The 19,480-nt window shown below is 35.0% G+C and overlaps 1 protein-coding gene across 6 annotated transcripts in view; it reads right to left on the bottom strand.

Moving 5' to 3' along the window:
* LOC139969089 (maternal embryonic leucine zipper kinase-like) overlaps positions 1–19,480 on the bottom strand; it is a 174,330-nt gene that overhangs the window by 73,251 nt on the left and 81,599 nt on the right. For 2 of the 6 annotated variants that reach the window (XR_011793647.1, XM_071973859.1), the window contains exon 1: positions 8,268–8,452. The exons of 3 other annotated variants lie outside the window; for them this stretch is intronic. Coding sequence is in view for 2 of the 3 variants with exons in the window: in XM_071973859.1 (XP_071829960.1) it covers positions 8,268–8,416 (149 nt within the window). In the remaining variant the exon portion in view is untranslated. Of the gene's footprint in view, positions 1–8,267; positions 8,453–15,225; positions 15,638–19,480 lie in introns of those variants that run through there. One more of the 6 variants, XM_071973861.1, reaches the window with a different exon arrangement.

The raw sequence follows: 19,480 nt of genomic DNA, 5'->3' as shown, positions 1-19,480 counted from the left end.
AGTAATTACGCCCTCCCCCTCCCCCCTCTCCCACACTTGCCTGTCATGCCCATGACATAATGCTATATGGCTGTAGGATTATTCAGATCCAGGGCTCTATACTTAAGCTATAAATTAATTTCATGGCAGGTACATATTAAAAATCAACCTTCTTCAAATTTTTTTCCACAAAAAAAAACACAAGATATTCACAGTATAAACATAAAAAATTTCCAAAAACTTGTAAAAAATTACAAGATGCGGATAAATTTTTGAAGCAGTGCTTAAATGTCATATTTAATTAAGAAAAAAAATTAATCGATACAAGAGATCAGGTTATACTGAATATGAGTAAATATAATCGTTTGTGTAATAAGTAAATGCTGGTTTTATGGGGAATACGTAATGAGCATATGTAGCGATTGCAATAAGTTATCAAACGGCTGGTACATACAGTATTAAATTTATATTATACAGTTAATTCTTGCTCCTTGGATTAATATTCCTTGCCTAGGCAAATTTATATATATTTATTATACTATTTAAAATGGAAATTTTATATAATAAAGATTGTGGATACACTAACTAGGACAAGGACTATGTCAACCGCGATCCAAATTTAATGAGGAAACCTGGTAGAGTTTGCTTCAAACAGGTTATTTCATCTTGAAAGATTAGATCTATGCGAAGAGAGAATTTTGGCGCACCGAATCAATAAACAATGAATTCAAATTTTATATCTTTCTCTGAAGCATTGTCTCTGTCTGAGATTACAACATTTATGCTAATTATTTTCCTGGTAAACGTGACTTTTACACGAGGGAAGTATTCACAAAATGAAAGCAAAACCAACAAGGAATAAAGAGTAAGACTGGCAAATACCATAAGAAATAAATAAATAAATAAATAAATAAAAGAAACATGTAACACAAAAGAAAGGAATCAAGGCAACAAAAGTAAATACATGGAAGTGTATGATTTCTTGCTAAATGGGAAATGATTTAAGCTTTCTTAAATCGAAATTAATAAAAATTTACAGACACGAAACACGAAACATGAATTCTCAAAGAACTAAATGTGCAAAGAACGTCATGGAGAGAGAGAGAGAGAGTGGTAGACTTTACAGTCGTTGCAAGATGTGAATCAGTAGAGAAATAAAGGCATCACACGCAATGATAATGAGGGAGAAGATATTAACAGAGATCAAGAGAGTGAAATGGTTCTAAGAAGACGAGGGAAAGAATAATTGGCAAAAAGAACTTTCAAGAACTCTACGCCTTTCCTTTAATTTTCTCATCATCATAGAATAATTTGCCCTCTCTAGTTTATGCCCTACCCTCTTCCCTTAATCCTCTCTTTGTCCCTCCACTGCTTATCTCCTACCTCTCCTCTTCCCCTGTTGCTTTCTTCTCTCCATCCCTTGTCGGCTTATCCCCTTACATCTATCTCTTTGTGTTCACCCTGCTCAATTAACCTGTCTGTATTCTGTGTGTTTATTTGTCCCTTCTGTTACTGTTACTTGTCATTCAGCCTCTGAAGAAGATCCTGCTAGGATCGAAACGTTAGCTCAACTTAATTTTACACGTATAAAATTTTTATAAATTTTCATAAAATTGTTATTTTATATATTTTTTTATATATTATTTATATTTTAAATATAGAATTTTTATACATTTTTATAACTTGGCGTTATCGCGTAGGAAAAAGAATTGTCAAATTTTTAATAAAAGTTAACAGAATTTTTTGAGTGCACAGGAACCATGTATTAAATATAACAGTCAAAATTTAGAGCCTATCAAAAAAAAAACACTGTACAGCACACAACTTGAGCGCTAAATTATTCTCTTGAGTTGTCTGTTAAAGGAGACGCAAACCCAACCCTGTCATCATTGGTCTACGTGATTGTACAGAACTTAAAAGTCTTGTTATAACAGATCACTTCCTCGATGTGTTATCTGTAATAGCTTTACTATTGAAACAACTCAGCTAGTGTAAAGATTTGCAGGAAATTATCCATTATATTGAGAATAAATTGGCAGTGATGCGTTCAAAATATTTGTGCGTCAAATAGGTGAATGGGTAAATGGCTCATGTTGTTTCATTTACCTACGTAGGAGAAGAGAGGTTAAAGGTCAACGCCAGTGAACAGCAACAACAAATTATTTATGTATACACACTGTCATTTTAATAATTACAGGAGGAAACCAAATTAAAAATTTGTTCAACTTGATTAATAGATTAAGTAAAGTGGTATCTTTATGAAATTACAGTACAGTATGTTAAGGCAACATTTCGTTACTTTCTGGAAGTTTTGGGGGATAAATATCTACCCAAAAGTTAAGTCCTCATATGTTGGCTTATACTGTATCTAAGCTGCCTTCATCTTCTGATCCACATACAGTAGAATCTGAATGTAATAAAGTCATGCCAAATAATAGATAATTCTGTGGCTTTAACTTACTGTATCTCTAATGACAAATAATTACAAAATGGCAAGCCCCTGACACAATTACTTAAGAAATCTTGATAGCTCCCAAATGGTGCAAAATATTGCCTACAAAGATATTTAAGAAGAACTGTTCATCTGGGCAATGATGACTGTATGTGATATGTAAGGATATCTATTAACTAAGCTTTAAACATGATGAGAGAATTTGCTTTCTACTTTTAAGCTTAAAACAGTTAACATTAATGGCCTGGAAAACCTTTTTGTAATTCTTACGAAGTTCCTTGAAACAACATGTTATTTAGTATACTCCAAATAACCTCTGAATTCTACTAGGTAAATTAAAAAAACACATTTTAGAGGGCGCTCTTGTAAATTATGATTTAGGAAATGAAACAACTTGTTGAACAGGGAACCACAAGGACTTGATTGTAGTTGATTGCAATGTATGGCATTCTTGTGGAAATGTTATACTGTACAGTACAGGCTATGTATCACATATCTAGCTGCAGGCTTATATAAAGCTATGGCTACTGTAAGTCCTACAATATTTTGCAATCAAAAGTTGACTAAATTGAAGACACACCAAGATTAAGTATATTGTGCACCATACAGTATATATATGGCTTACTGTATCATACTGCCCGGTGTGTCCCTGGATTATAGCTCAATAAATCAATAAATACACAAATAAATAAATTAATAAATAAATGCACAAATAAATAAATGAATGGATAAACAAATAAATGCATTGAAAACTAACTGAAAAAATAATTAAAAAAAAAAAGATTATTTCATGCTGAATCAATCTATTTATCATATCTATATTAAGTAGAATCAGTGTCATGAAAGATGAAACTATACTACAGTGGCAACACTGTTTCTCAATCATTATCCTTTGTACATACAGTACAAAAGAATATTAATGATACTCTGGTGTATTTGATCCAAGCAGGTCTTAGAAGCCAAAAGCTAATAATCTCAAGTTCAGACGATGTATGGAAATATAATAAACATCGACATCGAAGTGTCAATATGAGATAATAATCCACAAAACTTTGATCATGATAAGATACGTGAGATGCACACCATTCGCCAAACGAGCGAGCGTCGTTTGCAATAGTGAATTATTAATAGTTAATTAATGTCACTATAAGACCGGAAGTTTTTTTTTTTTTAATTGCAGATCGAGATGGAGCTTATTAGCAAGATGTTCGTTAATAGACCTTTAAAACTGTAACTAATTCGAACAAAACGAATCTTGACATTCAACAATTGTCATTGTTTGTTTATAAATAACCTCCTTGATTTTTTTTTTCAACTTGTAAAGTTGAGCAGAGCTACTGTATAGGTTGGTTAATTTGTATAGTGGGAGTGAGTGGGTACAGACTATTAAAGCTGTCACAATTGTCACACAACAAAATAATTTGACCAATTGTAAGTTTGCTTAAAGGAGCATTCAGGGGTTTTATCTGATGTGTATAATGCTTTTCAAATGTAGGTCAAGAAGTGGTGGGATTCCCACTGATTTTAATTGAAAGTAACACAAAACAGATCAAAGGAATGACTGATGCTTTCTGCTTCTCAGTTCTAGGGAATCTAAACTTGGCCATGCATACTGTACATAAGTTGACAAAACAGGTGAAAAGGGTATGATTACAGACATATGTGTGACATGTATGAATCTACATACATGTATTACTTTTCCTGTGGTAATTTATGACTATATATATATATATATATATATTTTTTTCTTCTATAGATAGATATAAAAACGTTATTCCATTGCATTGAGTTTTTTTTCACGTTGGCATTCATCATCAGGCCACCAGGCATCAAGAGTTGCCTGATGATCACCACAGAGACAAGAACTCAATGTGTGCTTGACACTCTGAGTTGCAATGCGATGGAATAGCGTGTTTACACACATATAGCTCTGCTCCAATAATTGTATAGAGCACTTAACTGCTGTTACTGAACTTTATACCCTACGGTAAATATATAGAATTGAAATTGTAATGAGTTGGAAAATCAAGAACAGTGAAAAAACTTTGAACCTCCACCGGGATTCGAATCCTGGCCTCCCGCTTTATATGCGGACACCCTAACCACTAGGCTATGGATGCTGATTGTATGTCCAGAAACCGGTAAGGAAGGTCTTAAGTCCACTGTATATGTATATACTGTATATATATATATATACATATATATATATATATATATATATGACACCTGCTATTGTAATTTGTGCATCAAAGAAAGCTGCTGGAATCAATGTATATTTATTCAATTTCTATTTCTTTATTTTCAAATTATGCAGACCATGCATGTGAAGTAATAAAGTCAGACATCACACATATCCCTTCGCTATCTTCACTGCTTAATAATGACAAACTATAACAGCAACAAACACAAGTTGGACAAAAAGAATGGCTACAGTACAGTTTCTGAGGTCCAAGAAAGCAATTTGTCAACACCAACAAAAATTAACGACGTGTAATAAACTGAGAATCTAACCTGATGCACGCACGATACATAGATGTGCACAAATTTTCGAATAATTAGATATCATACTTTGTATTGGGTACTAATAATATATATGCTGGTTCAGTCTCATAATTCATTTGTGCTCTCTTTAAACTCATAAAACTGGCTGTTTTGATCAGTTATACGCCAGCACAGATGTATATTATCGGCTCTGCAGTACTACTGTAGATGTGTACTGATTGGTCGTCAACGTACGATACCAGCATGTATATTATCAGTGACACTGATGCCATCTTACTAGTACTTACTTTGTGCAGGTGGGTACTGTATACAGGAGCCAAATATTATGTAGCTAGGGCATTTGTACAGATATGGTACAGTAATCACGTATCCATGACGATGAACTATTTTCCTATCACTATATATGGAGGCAGAAAGTTGATCAATCGTAATTTAACAAGGGATGACTAATACTTTTTACTATGCATTTACTATACTTATAATGTTTGATGTGTTCAACTACTGTAGGCATCGCCACAGACAACCCACTGCCTATGATGGAAGTTTCCTTGGTATGGAAGGATTCGTGGGAAGCTTGGCGCGAGGCAATGGGAAGGAGAGGGTAGCAGGTCTGGGAGGGGAAGACATGAAGGTACTACATACATTTTGAAAACACGCACCAATACTCTCAATAGAAGGTGGTTATTTTATAATTGATTTCCCTTGGAAATTTGGTTTTCCCAGAATCCCTCTTTGCTTTGCCCGAAAGGGAAAACTATGAAGTCACTTTTACCGACCAGGTTGCAAACTCATGAGGGGGATCCCAATTGGAAGGTCTGTAATGACTATAACGCAGATGGCAAAGTCTGTAATAACTGTTACAGTTAGATTCGTCCATCAAGGCAACATACAGAAACGCTGTACTCAAAGCCAAAGACTTTGTTGGTACAAATTCTTTGGCCAGCGACGGCTAGACCGTCATTTCTCAGAAAGGTTGCTTTAAATTACTAGAATTGTAGGGTCGGCACTGTTTGTCAAAGTCAGTTTAAACATTCAACAGGTAGAATAAAAATTATGAAAGGAACATTAAAATTGTACTTGGTTTACTGTGTTGTGTACTTCAATGCAGAAATTGTTAACCACATATATAATAGCCCATATGTACCAAAGGCTTTGTAGGTTAGTCCATTATGTTGATACAGGTATTACATAAGTTGCCTCTAATTAAAAAAAACAAATATGGAAATATATCCATAACGAAAACAACTGCTTTTGGCAGATGACGAATAAGAAACACATTTATTTTTTATGTATTCTGAAAAAACAAATTTCTGATTTGACTACTCAAAAATGTATTCTACAAGACAACCTAACGCATTACGAATAGGACACTGTGACAAATCTTACGTCATATGGGAATTAATGAGGTCACCTGCACATCAGGAGTCTATACAGTTCTTCAATACTAACCTTGATCATGACCTATCAGGAAACATTTCGGTCTGTAGTGTTGATTGCATAAGGAAATTAAAACCCAACAATTGCATGGCCCATGAGCGTTGTAAAATACATGTGCAGTATGTGCATGTAAGACTTTTGAACTCCACCTATAGCGACGAAAAGCACATTACTTTCCTGGATAATGGCATATTGTTCATATAGTCAATTCAAAGACTGTCATGCTGTCATGCAATAACATCATAGCTACAGGGCAATGTCAAATATGATCCATTGTGAATCAGCTAGTCTTTTGTGTCCTACAATACACTTAAACTGTACTATATTCACTGGATATCAACTGGCGTCTCATTTCAAACAAGCTAGCCAGCAGAAGAATTAATGGGTTCCTGGTGCAGTCTTTACAATTCTGCAGGATGCACTCTACAAGCACAGTGCGGTAAACGGACAATATCGTATGCAGTCAGTCTTACCATTAAGCCAAATGAAACACAAACTTTGTGGTGCGTCAAGTAGATGATGCATTATTTGAGCTTGATTTTAAACATGGGATAAATAATGTATCATATTTCTCCTTTTTTTTTATCATATTTTACTTTTGGTAAATTTTTCACCATCACGATGAAAGAGCAAAGAAAAAAAAAAAAATTGAAAAAGAAAGATGTATCGGAATAATTATTTTTCTTGAAATAATATCATAACAAATATTTAAATACCTTGAAAAAAGAGTAAATTAAACATATATGTATCGGTCCATACTACAGGCTGGCCTAAAACATGCTAAATTACAAGAACAGATAAATTAAAGATGTCATGTCGTCTCAGCGGAATCAAACAATATTGTATGCGGGATTTTGCGTGACGTCACAGCTTTCCCATTTCTGAAGTTCGATTGAGAGTCGATAGCAGTTATGGCTGGCGAAAACCAATAAACAGCACAGTCACGAATCTGAAACTAGTTACAGGAACAATGTACGTGTAAAATATGGTGCCTGGCATCATCGATTTTAGCAATATTTAAACAGCCGATTCCTCATCTTTAAGGCCATACTATTTTGATACACACTGTATAAGCATTGACACTGAAACTTGTTAATTTGTCAAAGCTAAAGTATACCAGCGGGTAAATATATAGCTAAAAGTTTTAGGAGGAAATATGTCTGTTTGTACCAAAGATTTAATTATGGCACTATAGTGAACTACTGTACAGCTTGAGTTGGGAACTAAAAATATAAAAGTTTATTTTGTACAAAGCTTTTCACTGCAAACTTTCACAGTAATGGGGTCAATTAATTACTGATATATATATTCTTAGCATGTAGGTGTGATCAATATTGTACACAAGTGTTACAGTAATTACCAAAAGGTATGCGAGTGTCCAGGAGGACGCTCCAGCAAAGGTTGCTTTAAGAGAAGCATTGAGACATACTGCTAAACTGGTACAGTACAGTAGGAAGGCCTGTGACTACCTTGCTTGGAAAAATAAAGTCGCAATGTAAGGACGTTAACATTAACAATTTCGAGGAAGCAATAAACCTTGCGCAAGATCGTGATACGTGGTGGAGGTTTATCACTGAGCATGTCGGAAAGACGAGACTCAACTTACTACTACTATGCGAGTGTTTGCTGCAAAACATGAGCTTAATTTTAACACTATCTCTCCTAAACTCAAGCCCTACAGGCATATCACAAGATATACGCAAGGAAAATATTATGCCTGTCCGATGGAAAGCGGGCGCCAGGTGGGGGGGGGAGGGGGCACTGTGTAAGTTGGTGCATGTTATTAATCAACATTCAATTATTACAGCTGTGTACTATATCATACTATGAAAAGAACATTTTACCTTGACCAGTGAAAGATGGACTATCAGGTACTATTACTTAAAAATTGACTTACAGGTTCCCCTCTGATTGGCTCATCCCTTTCGTATCGACGTCCCCCAAAAAGACTTCTTCATCGTCGAGGAGATCATCGTCATTATCGCTTACGTCCTCTTCGTCAAAGATCTCAAACGAGTCGTTTCTTAGATTCCAATTAGCATCCATGATATTTTACAATCTCATTAATATTCACAAACTAATTATATACACTCCTTCTCAATGTCACTCAATCTTTCCCGTCCGCCTTGTTATCCTCTGCAGGAATAATTGTTTTTATATTACAGTACGTGTAACTTGCGGATACGATGAATTCTTTAATCGTTTCCTCGTGCTTGGCTCGATCCATGGGTGACGATCAAACTAGCTGATTGAATTGAGCATGCTCACATCATCAACAGGCTCTCTGTGGCCTCTTAAGAGTGTCAATTGTCATGAATATTCAATCACTTCAAACACTTAAAAGCCCAAAAGAAGATGAAGAAAAAGAAAGAAAAATATGCCCATAGTAAGAAGATGCACAATAATGCACATGAGATACGTTGATCGTGAGTTGTGACATCAAGTAGCTTACGCTGTGCATTTTAGAACGTCTCCTAATTGCGGTTCACCATACTGTAGATGAAACACAATGTCTTATTCACATTATTTTAGCTGGCAACGGTAAAAAGTGATGGTTGCCGACCAGGTATTATATAGAGGTTTTATGCAATATCTGAAAAGTTATTAATCCTAAACATATAATGGGAAGCTTTAATGGTACAGTACAATGCATTAACCTGCTATACGTACACAGTGACAGCTTAACTGTGCTTTCCGAAACATCACACTGTTTTTGACATTCTTTTTTTCAATTTGTTTTTTATTATTTATTTTTTATTAAAACATAACAATAACACTGCGCTGTTTTTTTGAGCTACAAATTGACAATGACCAGAGGGACAGCTGTCATAGAGGGCGCACAGTGTAAAAAGGTTACCAGGTGATTCTAGACACGGTAGAACAAGGTGCTAAGGTTGGGAGGAGACAGGTAAGCAAGGACCGAAGCAAATTGGAGCTACAAATGCTTCCTGGGCCAAACATATGCTAATTCACACTATAAATCTCCAAAACCAACGTACTGTACCCACACTGTTAATCTGTAAGTACTGTCATTAAACTGGACAGCATATATTTGAAAGTCTGTCATTAAACTGGAGTAACTAGTCTAAATATTTAGTAATCTACTATTTTTCTCACAATTATCATGATTATGATAACCAGATGAATAAATGTCCATTTTTCTGGAATGATTGTCATCGATAACAAAGGAAGCCAAATGCTTCAGGCTAAAACAGATTTGAAAATAACTATTATTGGAAGTATTACGTTAAAAGTTTCATCCAAACAAGGAAATTCACAGGAAAAAATCACATGTATACAAACAGAAACAGCTTAAAAATCCTGCCAGTGGTCGAGAATTACGGTGTACAGGTGGGTATTAGGCGTAAAGGCCTTTCAAACAACATGGTATTGAATCTGGTTCAGAATTCCTGTTTTTAATGAATACTGTACATTAAAAACAAGACAAGAATTGAACAACCAACTACAACTAATTACTTATGACTCTCCACTTGTTGATTAGTATAATAAACTGAGATATTTCCACACCAATGTCAATGGAACAAGGCAACCATCCCAGCAAGTAAACCGGCTGAAAGATCAAGTCCAATCCTCTTGACCATGTACAGTACATGTATTAGTCAATCCGTACCTTTTCAACACAAAAACACACACACAGACACAACATACAGTAAAAACCTCCAAAAGTTGACAACAGTCTTAAAAGATGAGCTATTTTCTTCTGATTTTTCCTTCTTTTTGTGTATTTGTATGTGCTTCCTGGCTTCATTCAACAGAACACTGAATGAAAGCTCTCAGATGTGTTTCAAATATATGCTATCTAGCTAGCTAAGCACTGTTCAGTTAAAACCCAATGCTTTTGTCACAAAGAAAGAAGGATTGTTGAATGCCCTAAGAATAGTGTTCAATGAGAAACAAATCCAGGGACCTGTTATACAGAAATTTTGTTCTGCTTTGTCAAAACATACAAAAGGAAAGCAGTGGCTGTAATTATTGGACCATGGATGCATCTATATAGCCAGATCAGCAGGTAGAAATTGAAGTTGCTAGAAACGAAATGAAAAGTGAGTAACTTGATATGAATTTGCTACTTTCAAGAAAAACAAGCTCTTAAAATTGGTTTTGGAACATTGCTTCAAAATATTAAAGTTGCACAGGTGCTGTTATTCACTTTAGATAGAAGAGAATCAACAAAATTTACTTTGATTGATTACTTGAGAGGACAAAAATAATTTTACCCAATACATTACATGATACCAAAATCCTATATTTGCAAAGAATTGGTCAAAATTGGTATGCTTTAATACTTGGTCCAGAGATGAGTTGGTTTACTCAGGAAGCATAATATTAAAATCCTATGCAAAGAATTGGTCAAAATTGGTATGTTTTAATACTTGGTCCAGAGATGTGTTGGTTTACTCAGGAAGCATAATATTTAAATCCTATGCAAATAATTGGTCACCAATTGGTATGTTTTAATACTTATTCAGAGATGTGTTGGTGTACTCAGGAAGCATATTATTAAAATCCTATGCAAAGAATTGGTAAGATCTCTGTGTAGTTCTTCATGAGTTATAAAAAGTTTTAAATTTACCAAACTACGCACACACCCGCACACAAAGAAAAGAAGTAACAAAACAAAATGCATGCTATACTGTTTTTTAAATTGAGAGGAACCTGAGTTTCCCAGGTGGTGGAGCAAAGAATTGAAAGTTGATAATGAACAGGAAAAGAGACCAGTGAAGCAAGAGGATTAATTTTGGTTGGATATATCACAATTAACTAATTGTGAAAAAATCCAACTGAAGCAGTGAAAGTTTTGAAAACAGGCTTTCGCGATCCAAATGAGATAGTCGAGCCCTTGATTAAAGTCCTTCCAAGTTCGTTCCAAATGAAAAAAGTTCAAAGGGCTTCGAATAAGTGGTTTTCCTTCGTTTTATGTCAAACCTGCTTCGAGTACAACGTGTACAAAGCATTCATCCTTTCCGTCGAGAAATGTATGAAATCAATTGAGAGAATTATTCCGATCGTCGACTGACTGCCGAGGCAAATGATGTTTTCATCTACATACAGTATATTAATGTCAGCATGGTTTACTGTATTAAACAAGCACAGATGGGCAGTCAAGTCAGCTAACACTCAGCCGCAGCCCAGCATTAGTAGCATCATTTGCATACTTGAAGGCTGCCAGCAGAAGTTGAGTGAAAGCTCCTAGGCGACGATAAACATACGGACGGTCCACAAACAACCAGTCATGAGGTGTCCTTGCACGAGAAAAATCTTAAAATTTTGGTAATATTCAGCAAAAATGTTCGAAATTTTAAAAACCGGTCCACGATTGCAATACCAAGAAATCCGCAGTATTTATAACTATTCCTACTTTCGTCTGCTCAGTCTTCATGAACTGTTCAGTACTTCATATCATAATTCAAGGTCTTAAGAACTGTATATAAATATATATAGATATTAAGGGTACCCCGTTTTTTTGAGCACTCAGTGCCGATCCACGCACACAGTAAAGTTATCATAAATTCATGATAGCGACAGAGTAATGGCTTTATGCTCACCAGCCCGTGCGATAGCTGACAAGATATTATTCATCATGAAAAATATATATATCATGAAAATATGACAAACAGTGTCACCTTAACAAATACTGCTCTGTCATATATGTCTAACAGAAGCAGAGGTAACTTGCAGAAGAGCAAAATTTTTTTTTTATAATAATCATAAAAATATGAAAAAATGGGGAAAATTTTTTTTTTCTCAAAAACAAAATGAAAAATGAAAGTTAACAGAAAAAAAAAGGGAGAAAGCAATTAAGACAGCTACTTAAAGCAATATGCAAGTGTGAATTTTTGAATAAACGAAACAAAAAAAACAATAACAAAATATACAGTAGAGCTTGCATGAATGATCAGTTAAATTCAGTTTTGGTGACAGAAAACTTTTGTACTGGATTATTAAAACCTTTTCATAAAGTTTACTATTAAATGAGATGATAATCAGTAAGAGGGTTGTACCTAGATATAAAAAATATAAATAAAAAAATATAAAAATTGAAACCTTGTACGAATTAAAATAATGCTCCCAATTAAAGTTTATAGAATATGCTAAAAGGGTAAAATACTTGTAAAATACTTTTAAGATATTTTTATTTCATTGTAAAAATATTTCATTGTTAAAATAATGCTCCCGATTAAAGTTTATAGAATATGCTAAAAGGGTAATATACTTTTAAAATACTTTCAAGAAATTTTTATTTCATTGTACGACATTTTTTGTGTAGGGAGAGCGTTTTCGGATGCTCCTGGCAAGGCTATTGCATGGTATTCAACATCAAGCATTTTTTCTTTCTTTCTTGAAGGGTGGGAGGGATGGAGGGGGGGAGGCAAGTATCCATGAGTCATAACAATGTGTGTTCAGTCCAGTTTCTTACTGACTTTTGTTATCATCAAGTTGATTATTCTTTGCAGCCCGGCTAAATTTACCTTATAATCCCTTTTAATAAAGGACAAGACATATTCTGACATTAAAAGTGCTCATTGCAAGCCACAGTTTGATTGCTATATTTGGTTTCTAATTACATATAACAACTATGATGTGAACTCAATCGACTAATGAGGTATGCTCAACGGGCCAACAATTATGGGTTAAACTACAGATACAATAGTCGATATATGGTCTAATAGCTGTTGACTTCATACTGTATTTCCCAGATCTATTCTGATTACACAGTACAGCATGCAAACAGGAAACATTCAATTCACAATCTTAACTTAATTTAGTCTTTGACTAACGTGTGAATTCCCCCCCCCCCCCCTTATAACCTGCTGCATCCCCCAGGAACAGCATGTCCTATTCTCTACCTCCCACTATAAATTAATCACAGATATATAATAATAATGATAATTTATTCTTATATAGCGCTTTACATTAAAGAATGATCTCAAAGCACTTCACAAAATCGCATAAAATATTACAACTTAAAATTATTACAGTTTAAAAATAAACACATCATGTACAGTCAAGTACAGTTCATGTTGTACAGTATATATGTTTTCATATTTTATGTTTTTGTATTTTATGTTTTTAATTGCTATACTAGGTTTCAAAAACCTAAGTATGTTTGAATTTACTTTGATCCACGACCTGTAACTCGCTGATCAACTAATAACTGTTAAATAGTACGGAAGGAAGTATTACGTATAGGCTAATTAATGGTTTACTTGCTGGTCACTTCATAAGTTGTTTTCCCCAGATCTATCCGGATTTTACACAGTATAGCTGCATGAAACAGGAACATTCAATTCACATTCTAACTTAATTAATGTAGTCTTTCGCAATCAACGAAAGGGGAATTTCCCCCTACAAACCCTGCACCACCTCTCCACAGCATTGATTATTAATATTTTTCTCCCTCCCACTATGCATTATAAACAGATCTATGAGCACATATTTTATTAAATTTTTATTCTTTTATGCTTTCTTAATTTGCAATCCATAACGATTTATATACTCAACCGATAATGGTTCGACTACGATTACAGAAGTACTTAAAGGTTTAACTTGCTGGCTTCTTACTGTCTTCCCCATGTACTGCAAGGAATCGGAACATCCATTTCACAATCTAACTGTAGTCTTTGCCAATGTACGAGGGAATTTCCCCCGAAAAACCCCCATAGCATATATAACTAATATTCTCCCTCCCACTGTGCATGTATGTCTTCATAAAAAATATAAAAAATTGTAGGTACTTATAAAAATTTCCATGTTATATATCCAAAGAAAAAATTAAGCTTTACTCTCCCAACAGGCAAAATTGAGCTGTTAAATTTAAGAAGAATCATACATTTCGGAAAAAGTATGTTTAATTCATGTGATAATGAATGGTCTCATAAATTCATATGAGATCAACTTTTACTGTACATGTGCATCCACATTAATGACTTATTCATACTCATTATAGTGATGCATATCACAAAACATAACTGTGACAGTGAGATTTATAGCCAAAGAAGCATATTAACACATTGTACATAAAATAAATCCATAAACTGAAATCTAAAATTTAGATCCTTCCATGCACAATGCAGTCCAACATTTCTGATGATAGTGTTAACACTGCAGTGATTGAGGACACCCCCAGCTTAGTTGTTACAGCACATTTGGTGATTAAAAAAAAGTATAAAAAAAAAATGTAAAAGATAAAAAAAGTAAGATCTTCACCCCCCCTTATCAGGTGAAGATTCAAGTTAAAACACTATACCCTTAAGTTAACTATAAGATTCTCAATTACTTTAAATTTAACACATGTGCACGGTGACATACATGTGTGAACAGCATGGTATTGTCCAGGGTTGGTTATGTACACACTAGTGAGGGCAGTAGTCTCTTATAGATATTGTACAAAATAAAAATAAAACAAAAACTGTTACTGTAGCAAAATGTGTATCCACTAAAGAGCCTGTGTAGTTCAGGCAGGTAGCAAGGAATTTGCCAAGGGAAGGGCGAAAATGTAGGCAATTAATCAGAGCCGTAGATACAACATTGCTAACTATCTACGGCTAGCGCCACTATGGTTGGCGCGAAGTGTACAAGAAAATTTTGGCTGAAAATGCCTCCCAGATCGCTGGAAATGGCACTTCCCAGGCCTTGTAAGTTGCATCTTAGCATTTTCTCTTTTGAAATTACTAGCGATATCATAAAAATATTTTTTAAAAAATTTAAAAATATGCTTGGCCCCCCCTGGCTACGCCCCTGGTGTAATTAGAGAATGTATATGTAAGTGGGCCTGACGTCAGGCTCTGTTACTTTTACACAGATATTGTGAAAGACAAAGTTCTCTTACTTACCCAGATGTCATTACCATTCTATAAGGCACAACACGATCAGAAATGGAACATCAGTAGTATTTTCAACTCTGGGATTTTAAGCTTTCCACCTCAACGATCTGTACTGCTCGCAATACTCATTGAAACGCCTGTACATGTATCGAATGTTGTGCTAGGATGGGACATCGTATTGATCGCAATACTAAATGGAAACCGCGGTTTATCCCGTCACAGCTGTTTTTATGCAACATATAAATGCCTGTACATGTATCGAATGTTGTGCTAGGATGGGACATCGTATTGATCGCAATACTAAATGGAAACCGCGGTTTATCCCGTCACAGCTGTTTTTATGCAACATATAAATGCCTGTACATGTAACGATTGTTGTGCTAGGATGGGACATCGGATTGGTCGCAATACTAAATGGAAACCGTGGTTTATTCCGTCACTGCTGTTTTTATGCAACATAAATGCCTACGAGTACATGTATCGAATGTTGTTGTAGGATATGACACCTGAGTGGCCTAATTCACTGGACATTCAAAACAAAAAAAGAAAATCAACACCAAATTGATAGAAAAAAGGAGAAATATAATATCCAGGAAGTAGGATGTGAGGTATTGACTTAATGAATACATATCCAGCTACAGGCATTAAAGGAGTATGCTGTCAAACTGACTGGTCTTAGGTGTTTGTGCATCTACAGGTTACAATCCTGAGAATTTCCTGGGTTTTAAAGCTATTTTGGACTGACGAAAAAGAATTAACATCGTTCTTCAAAGGTCGTCAGTACCTGTTGGTGTTGACAGTTGGCATTTAAATGAAATCCAAAAATATGACATAATTGGCATAATTTGTCGAATTTCATTGGCCGTTTTGTAAACGCAAGGTCTGGACAGACAGTGTTTTTCAATGGTCCAGCTACTGATTTAAGAGAAATAACAGCTGAAACTTATTATATTACTTCACGGCCTGCATAACATTGGTTGTGCAGTCCGAGTGAATACCTGAATACAGCATTACAAACATATAATTCAAACCTATGCAATTATGTTTGTTTATTTGTCATACAATGGCATACATGTGTACAGTACTGTAACAGAACTAGAAATCTCCCTCCAAATTTCTGTCATTCTTTTTTTTACCAATTAATGTAGGTAGGGTTACTACAACTGTATGAAACAGATCTCTCCAAACAGTGTTAAACTACTGCATAATTCGAACACGGTGTTTAAGGTGTGGGATATTTTCCGTCGCCTTAATTTAATCTAAAATATATCCTACCATATCTATGATAACAGATTTACTGGACATATTAGATTATTGTTGGGGAGAAAATGCCATTATTTATTGGAGCAGACCAGGTACTGTACAGTAGTTAATTGTATTCTTCCCTCACAGAAACTGACAAATGTGAACTAATGAACTTAAGGGCGCTATTCACTTTCACTAAGACTACAAACTTTGGTCAGCAAAATAAGGTCATCGGCCGCAACCGTCTTACAATCGATCAAAATTTGTTTAAATTGCCAACTAATGTAATTTACTCAATTCCAACCTGCCTCTGAGGAATTGGAATGCGATAAGTCAAGAATAAATAGTAAATGTATGCATCATACATTAAAATACATGTGTAACTTTAGAAAGAGAAGCAAATCCAAAGTTCAATAGGAAATTTAGCAGGGACTTTTTCGCTTTCACATTTATATTACTGTAGGTTGCAGTTTAAAAGTTACAGTACTACTGTACATGTTACCATGGTGACACTTTCATATATCCCTGAGTGTCCTGTTCTTCATAAATCAAGTAATAGGCATTAGGAGTACAGGTATATGGAATATTTCAACAAAATGAAAATTGACTTTCATTTTGCTTTTGTATACATAATGTACAATGATTCAAGGAAAATGCTACTTGTTGGAGTTTGATCTTATATAGCAAGTACATTTGCATACACTGGCAATATTTTTTAGCAAATTCATGGCTAAAATTATGGAATTCTAGGCCTCCATGTAATAAAACCTGAAAAAAAATGTAAAATGAAATTTATGATAAAAATTGAATTCTGCGATTGATTTCATTAGTCACTCTTGATTACACTGAGAAATAACATTTCTGTAACTTTTCAACCTACATACATACTGTACATATACTGTACATGTGTGCATGCCTTTTAAGTTAGTCTCAATCCCTTATCAGGGTTATACACTGTACTACGCATGCTTAATTAGCTCGTGTGTGAGAACAATTAATAACCGCTGTGCATGCTAACGTCACTATTAATCCTTAAAAGAGGAAAACATCCTGTATAAATTAAACCCCTGCCACCTCTTCTCATGTCACGTCAAACATCTACTACAATGGTGAACGTATCTATCGACTACGACGTACATCCTTACTGTGTAGAGGGATCACTGTACAGCTCTTCCTCAAAGGATACAGACAGCCATGGTAATGACCTTGGAAAGATAAACACGGCTGATTGATGCACGCAGGTAGTACCGGGCTGACAGAGAAAGTCAGACCCAATACTTGTCAAAACACAATTTGATGGGCGGGATGTGACGCAGAAGAAATTACATGCGCACTTCGTGACGAGAAAAAAAAACATGTTTGTGTTTTTCTAGTTTGTACAGCATTCCAACAGATACGGGTTCCTTTGAACTGCAGCTCCATCCACGATGTGATCGCAACGAGTAGGGTAAGAATTAGACACGTAGAGGACCGAGTAAGGACACGGAACATAAATATATATGGTATCGCATTGCAAAACTACTACACAAAATGAAAAAGTTTGCTACATTGATAAATGCAAAGAAGTATTATAAAGTTATCACTAGATAGCAGTTTCTACAAAAATTAAGGAACCAAGGTATTTATAGAAGATGCAGTTGACACTTGGAGCCTTAAAAACTGCTTACCAAAATAAATGTGAAATTGAGGGAGGTAGGGGATGGGGGGGGGGGGGTTGAGAGCATGCTTGGAGGGCAAAATGATCGAGCTCTATAAATATTATTTAACACTGGAACTAATCGTTTCTTGTCAATTACTTCTATAAACTTTGTTTTTGTTCTTGAGGATGGCTGAGATGGGGGAGGGGATGGGGTGGGTGGGGGGGGGGAGGAAAGAAAGGAATGACAATGGGAGTGAAGAAAACTTGTTGGAAAAGTTGCTACCTAAGACTCAGTTGCTTACAGCAACATCTATAAGCTGGGTTGAATATGCACTATAGTGAACAAAGTGTACACAGATCGAAATGCAAGTAATTTAGCAAATTGAATTGAAATCAAAGAAAAATAAGCCCAATTTGTTTTCCTTGTTTCACTATCCATGTAGTTTTGAGAGAATTTCACACTTTGTCTACAATTTCCCAGTCATTCTTACATTGTAGATCTACTGACATTGAGACATTGCTTGCACAGTAGTATTGGCCTACAACAGAGTAGCATTCTAGAATGTCGCCCTCACATTGTCAACACACTTTTGGCAGCCTCTGTTGTTATGTATAATTTAATGAACCACACATCTTTCTTGTGGAAACATAACCAGCCATAAAACCCTTAAAAAAGAAAGCACCAAACAAATAACACCTCTGGTATTTAAGAAATATACTCCAGAAATAAATATCTTCTCCTTGAATTAGGTTTAATTCTTCTTGGTTGTCTTACACATTTGCCTAACTTATTGTTTGCTTTTCAGTAAATGAAAAAACAGTCAAGCTTGTGTGATGACTACAGTAGCATGCTGCTTTAAAGCAGCATTTTGCGTCCTTTTCATTGTTTTTACTCAACCTCACTGACTCCACTATGCCATAACGACATACATAACTAGCTTATCTATTTAAATCTTACTTCAAATGATGGCATAAAAGTTGAAAAATTTGCAACTTTCAACTTTGTTTTTCTCTAAGATATTTTCTGTTAGGATCCCAATAAACCTTGCCCATAATATGAATATTTAAACACTACGAACGTCATTGACCATATATACGTAATACAACACCAAGCTTGATTTGTGTACAGTCTATATGGCAGTTGTACCAGGGAGTTCCATAACAACTCCCTGGTTGTACCAATGCAAGGTCTTGAATCTATTTTTAGCAACGGCTCATAACTAAACCTGCATCTCTGATTGGTTGAATTCAAACTAGTGGGTTTGGGGGAACTGTATGCGATTAATTTTAAATTTGGAATTTGTCGTGGACACTTTTCTCATTATCTGCAAATATCCTTAATTTCTCGCCAAGTAACGTTGTTGGCAGGGAAAAACTTGG

Source organism: Apostichopus japonicus, chromosome 6 (genome assembly GCF_037975245.1).
Source record: "Apostichopus japonicus isolate 1M-3 chromosome 6, ASM3797524v1, whole genome shotgun sequence".
In the NCBI taxonomy this organism is placed as follows: domain Eukaryota; kingdom Metazoa; phylum Echinodermata; class Holothuroidea; order Aspidochirotida; family Stichopodidae; genus Apostichopus; species Apostichopus japonicus.
The sequence above is the reverse complement of the archived record's forward strand: the minus strand, read 5'-3'. Positions and strand labels throughout refer to the sequence as shown.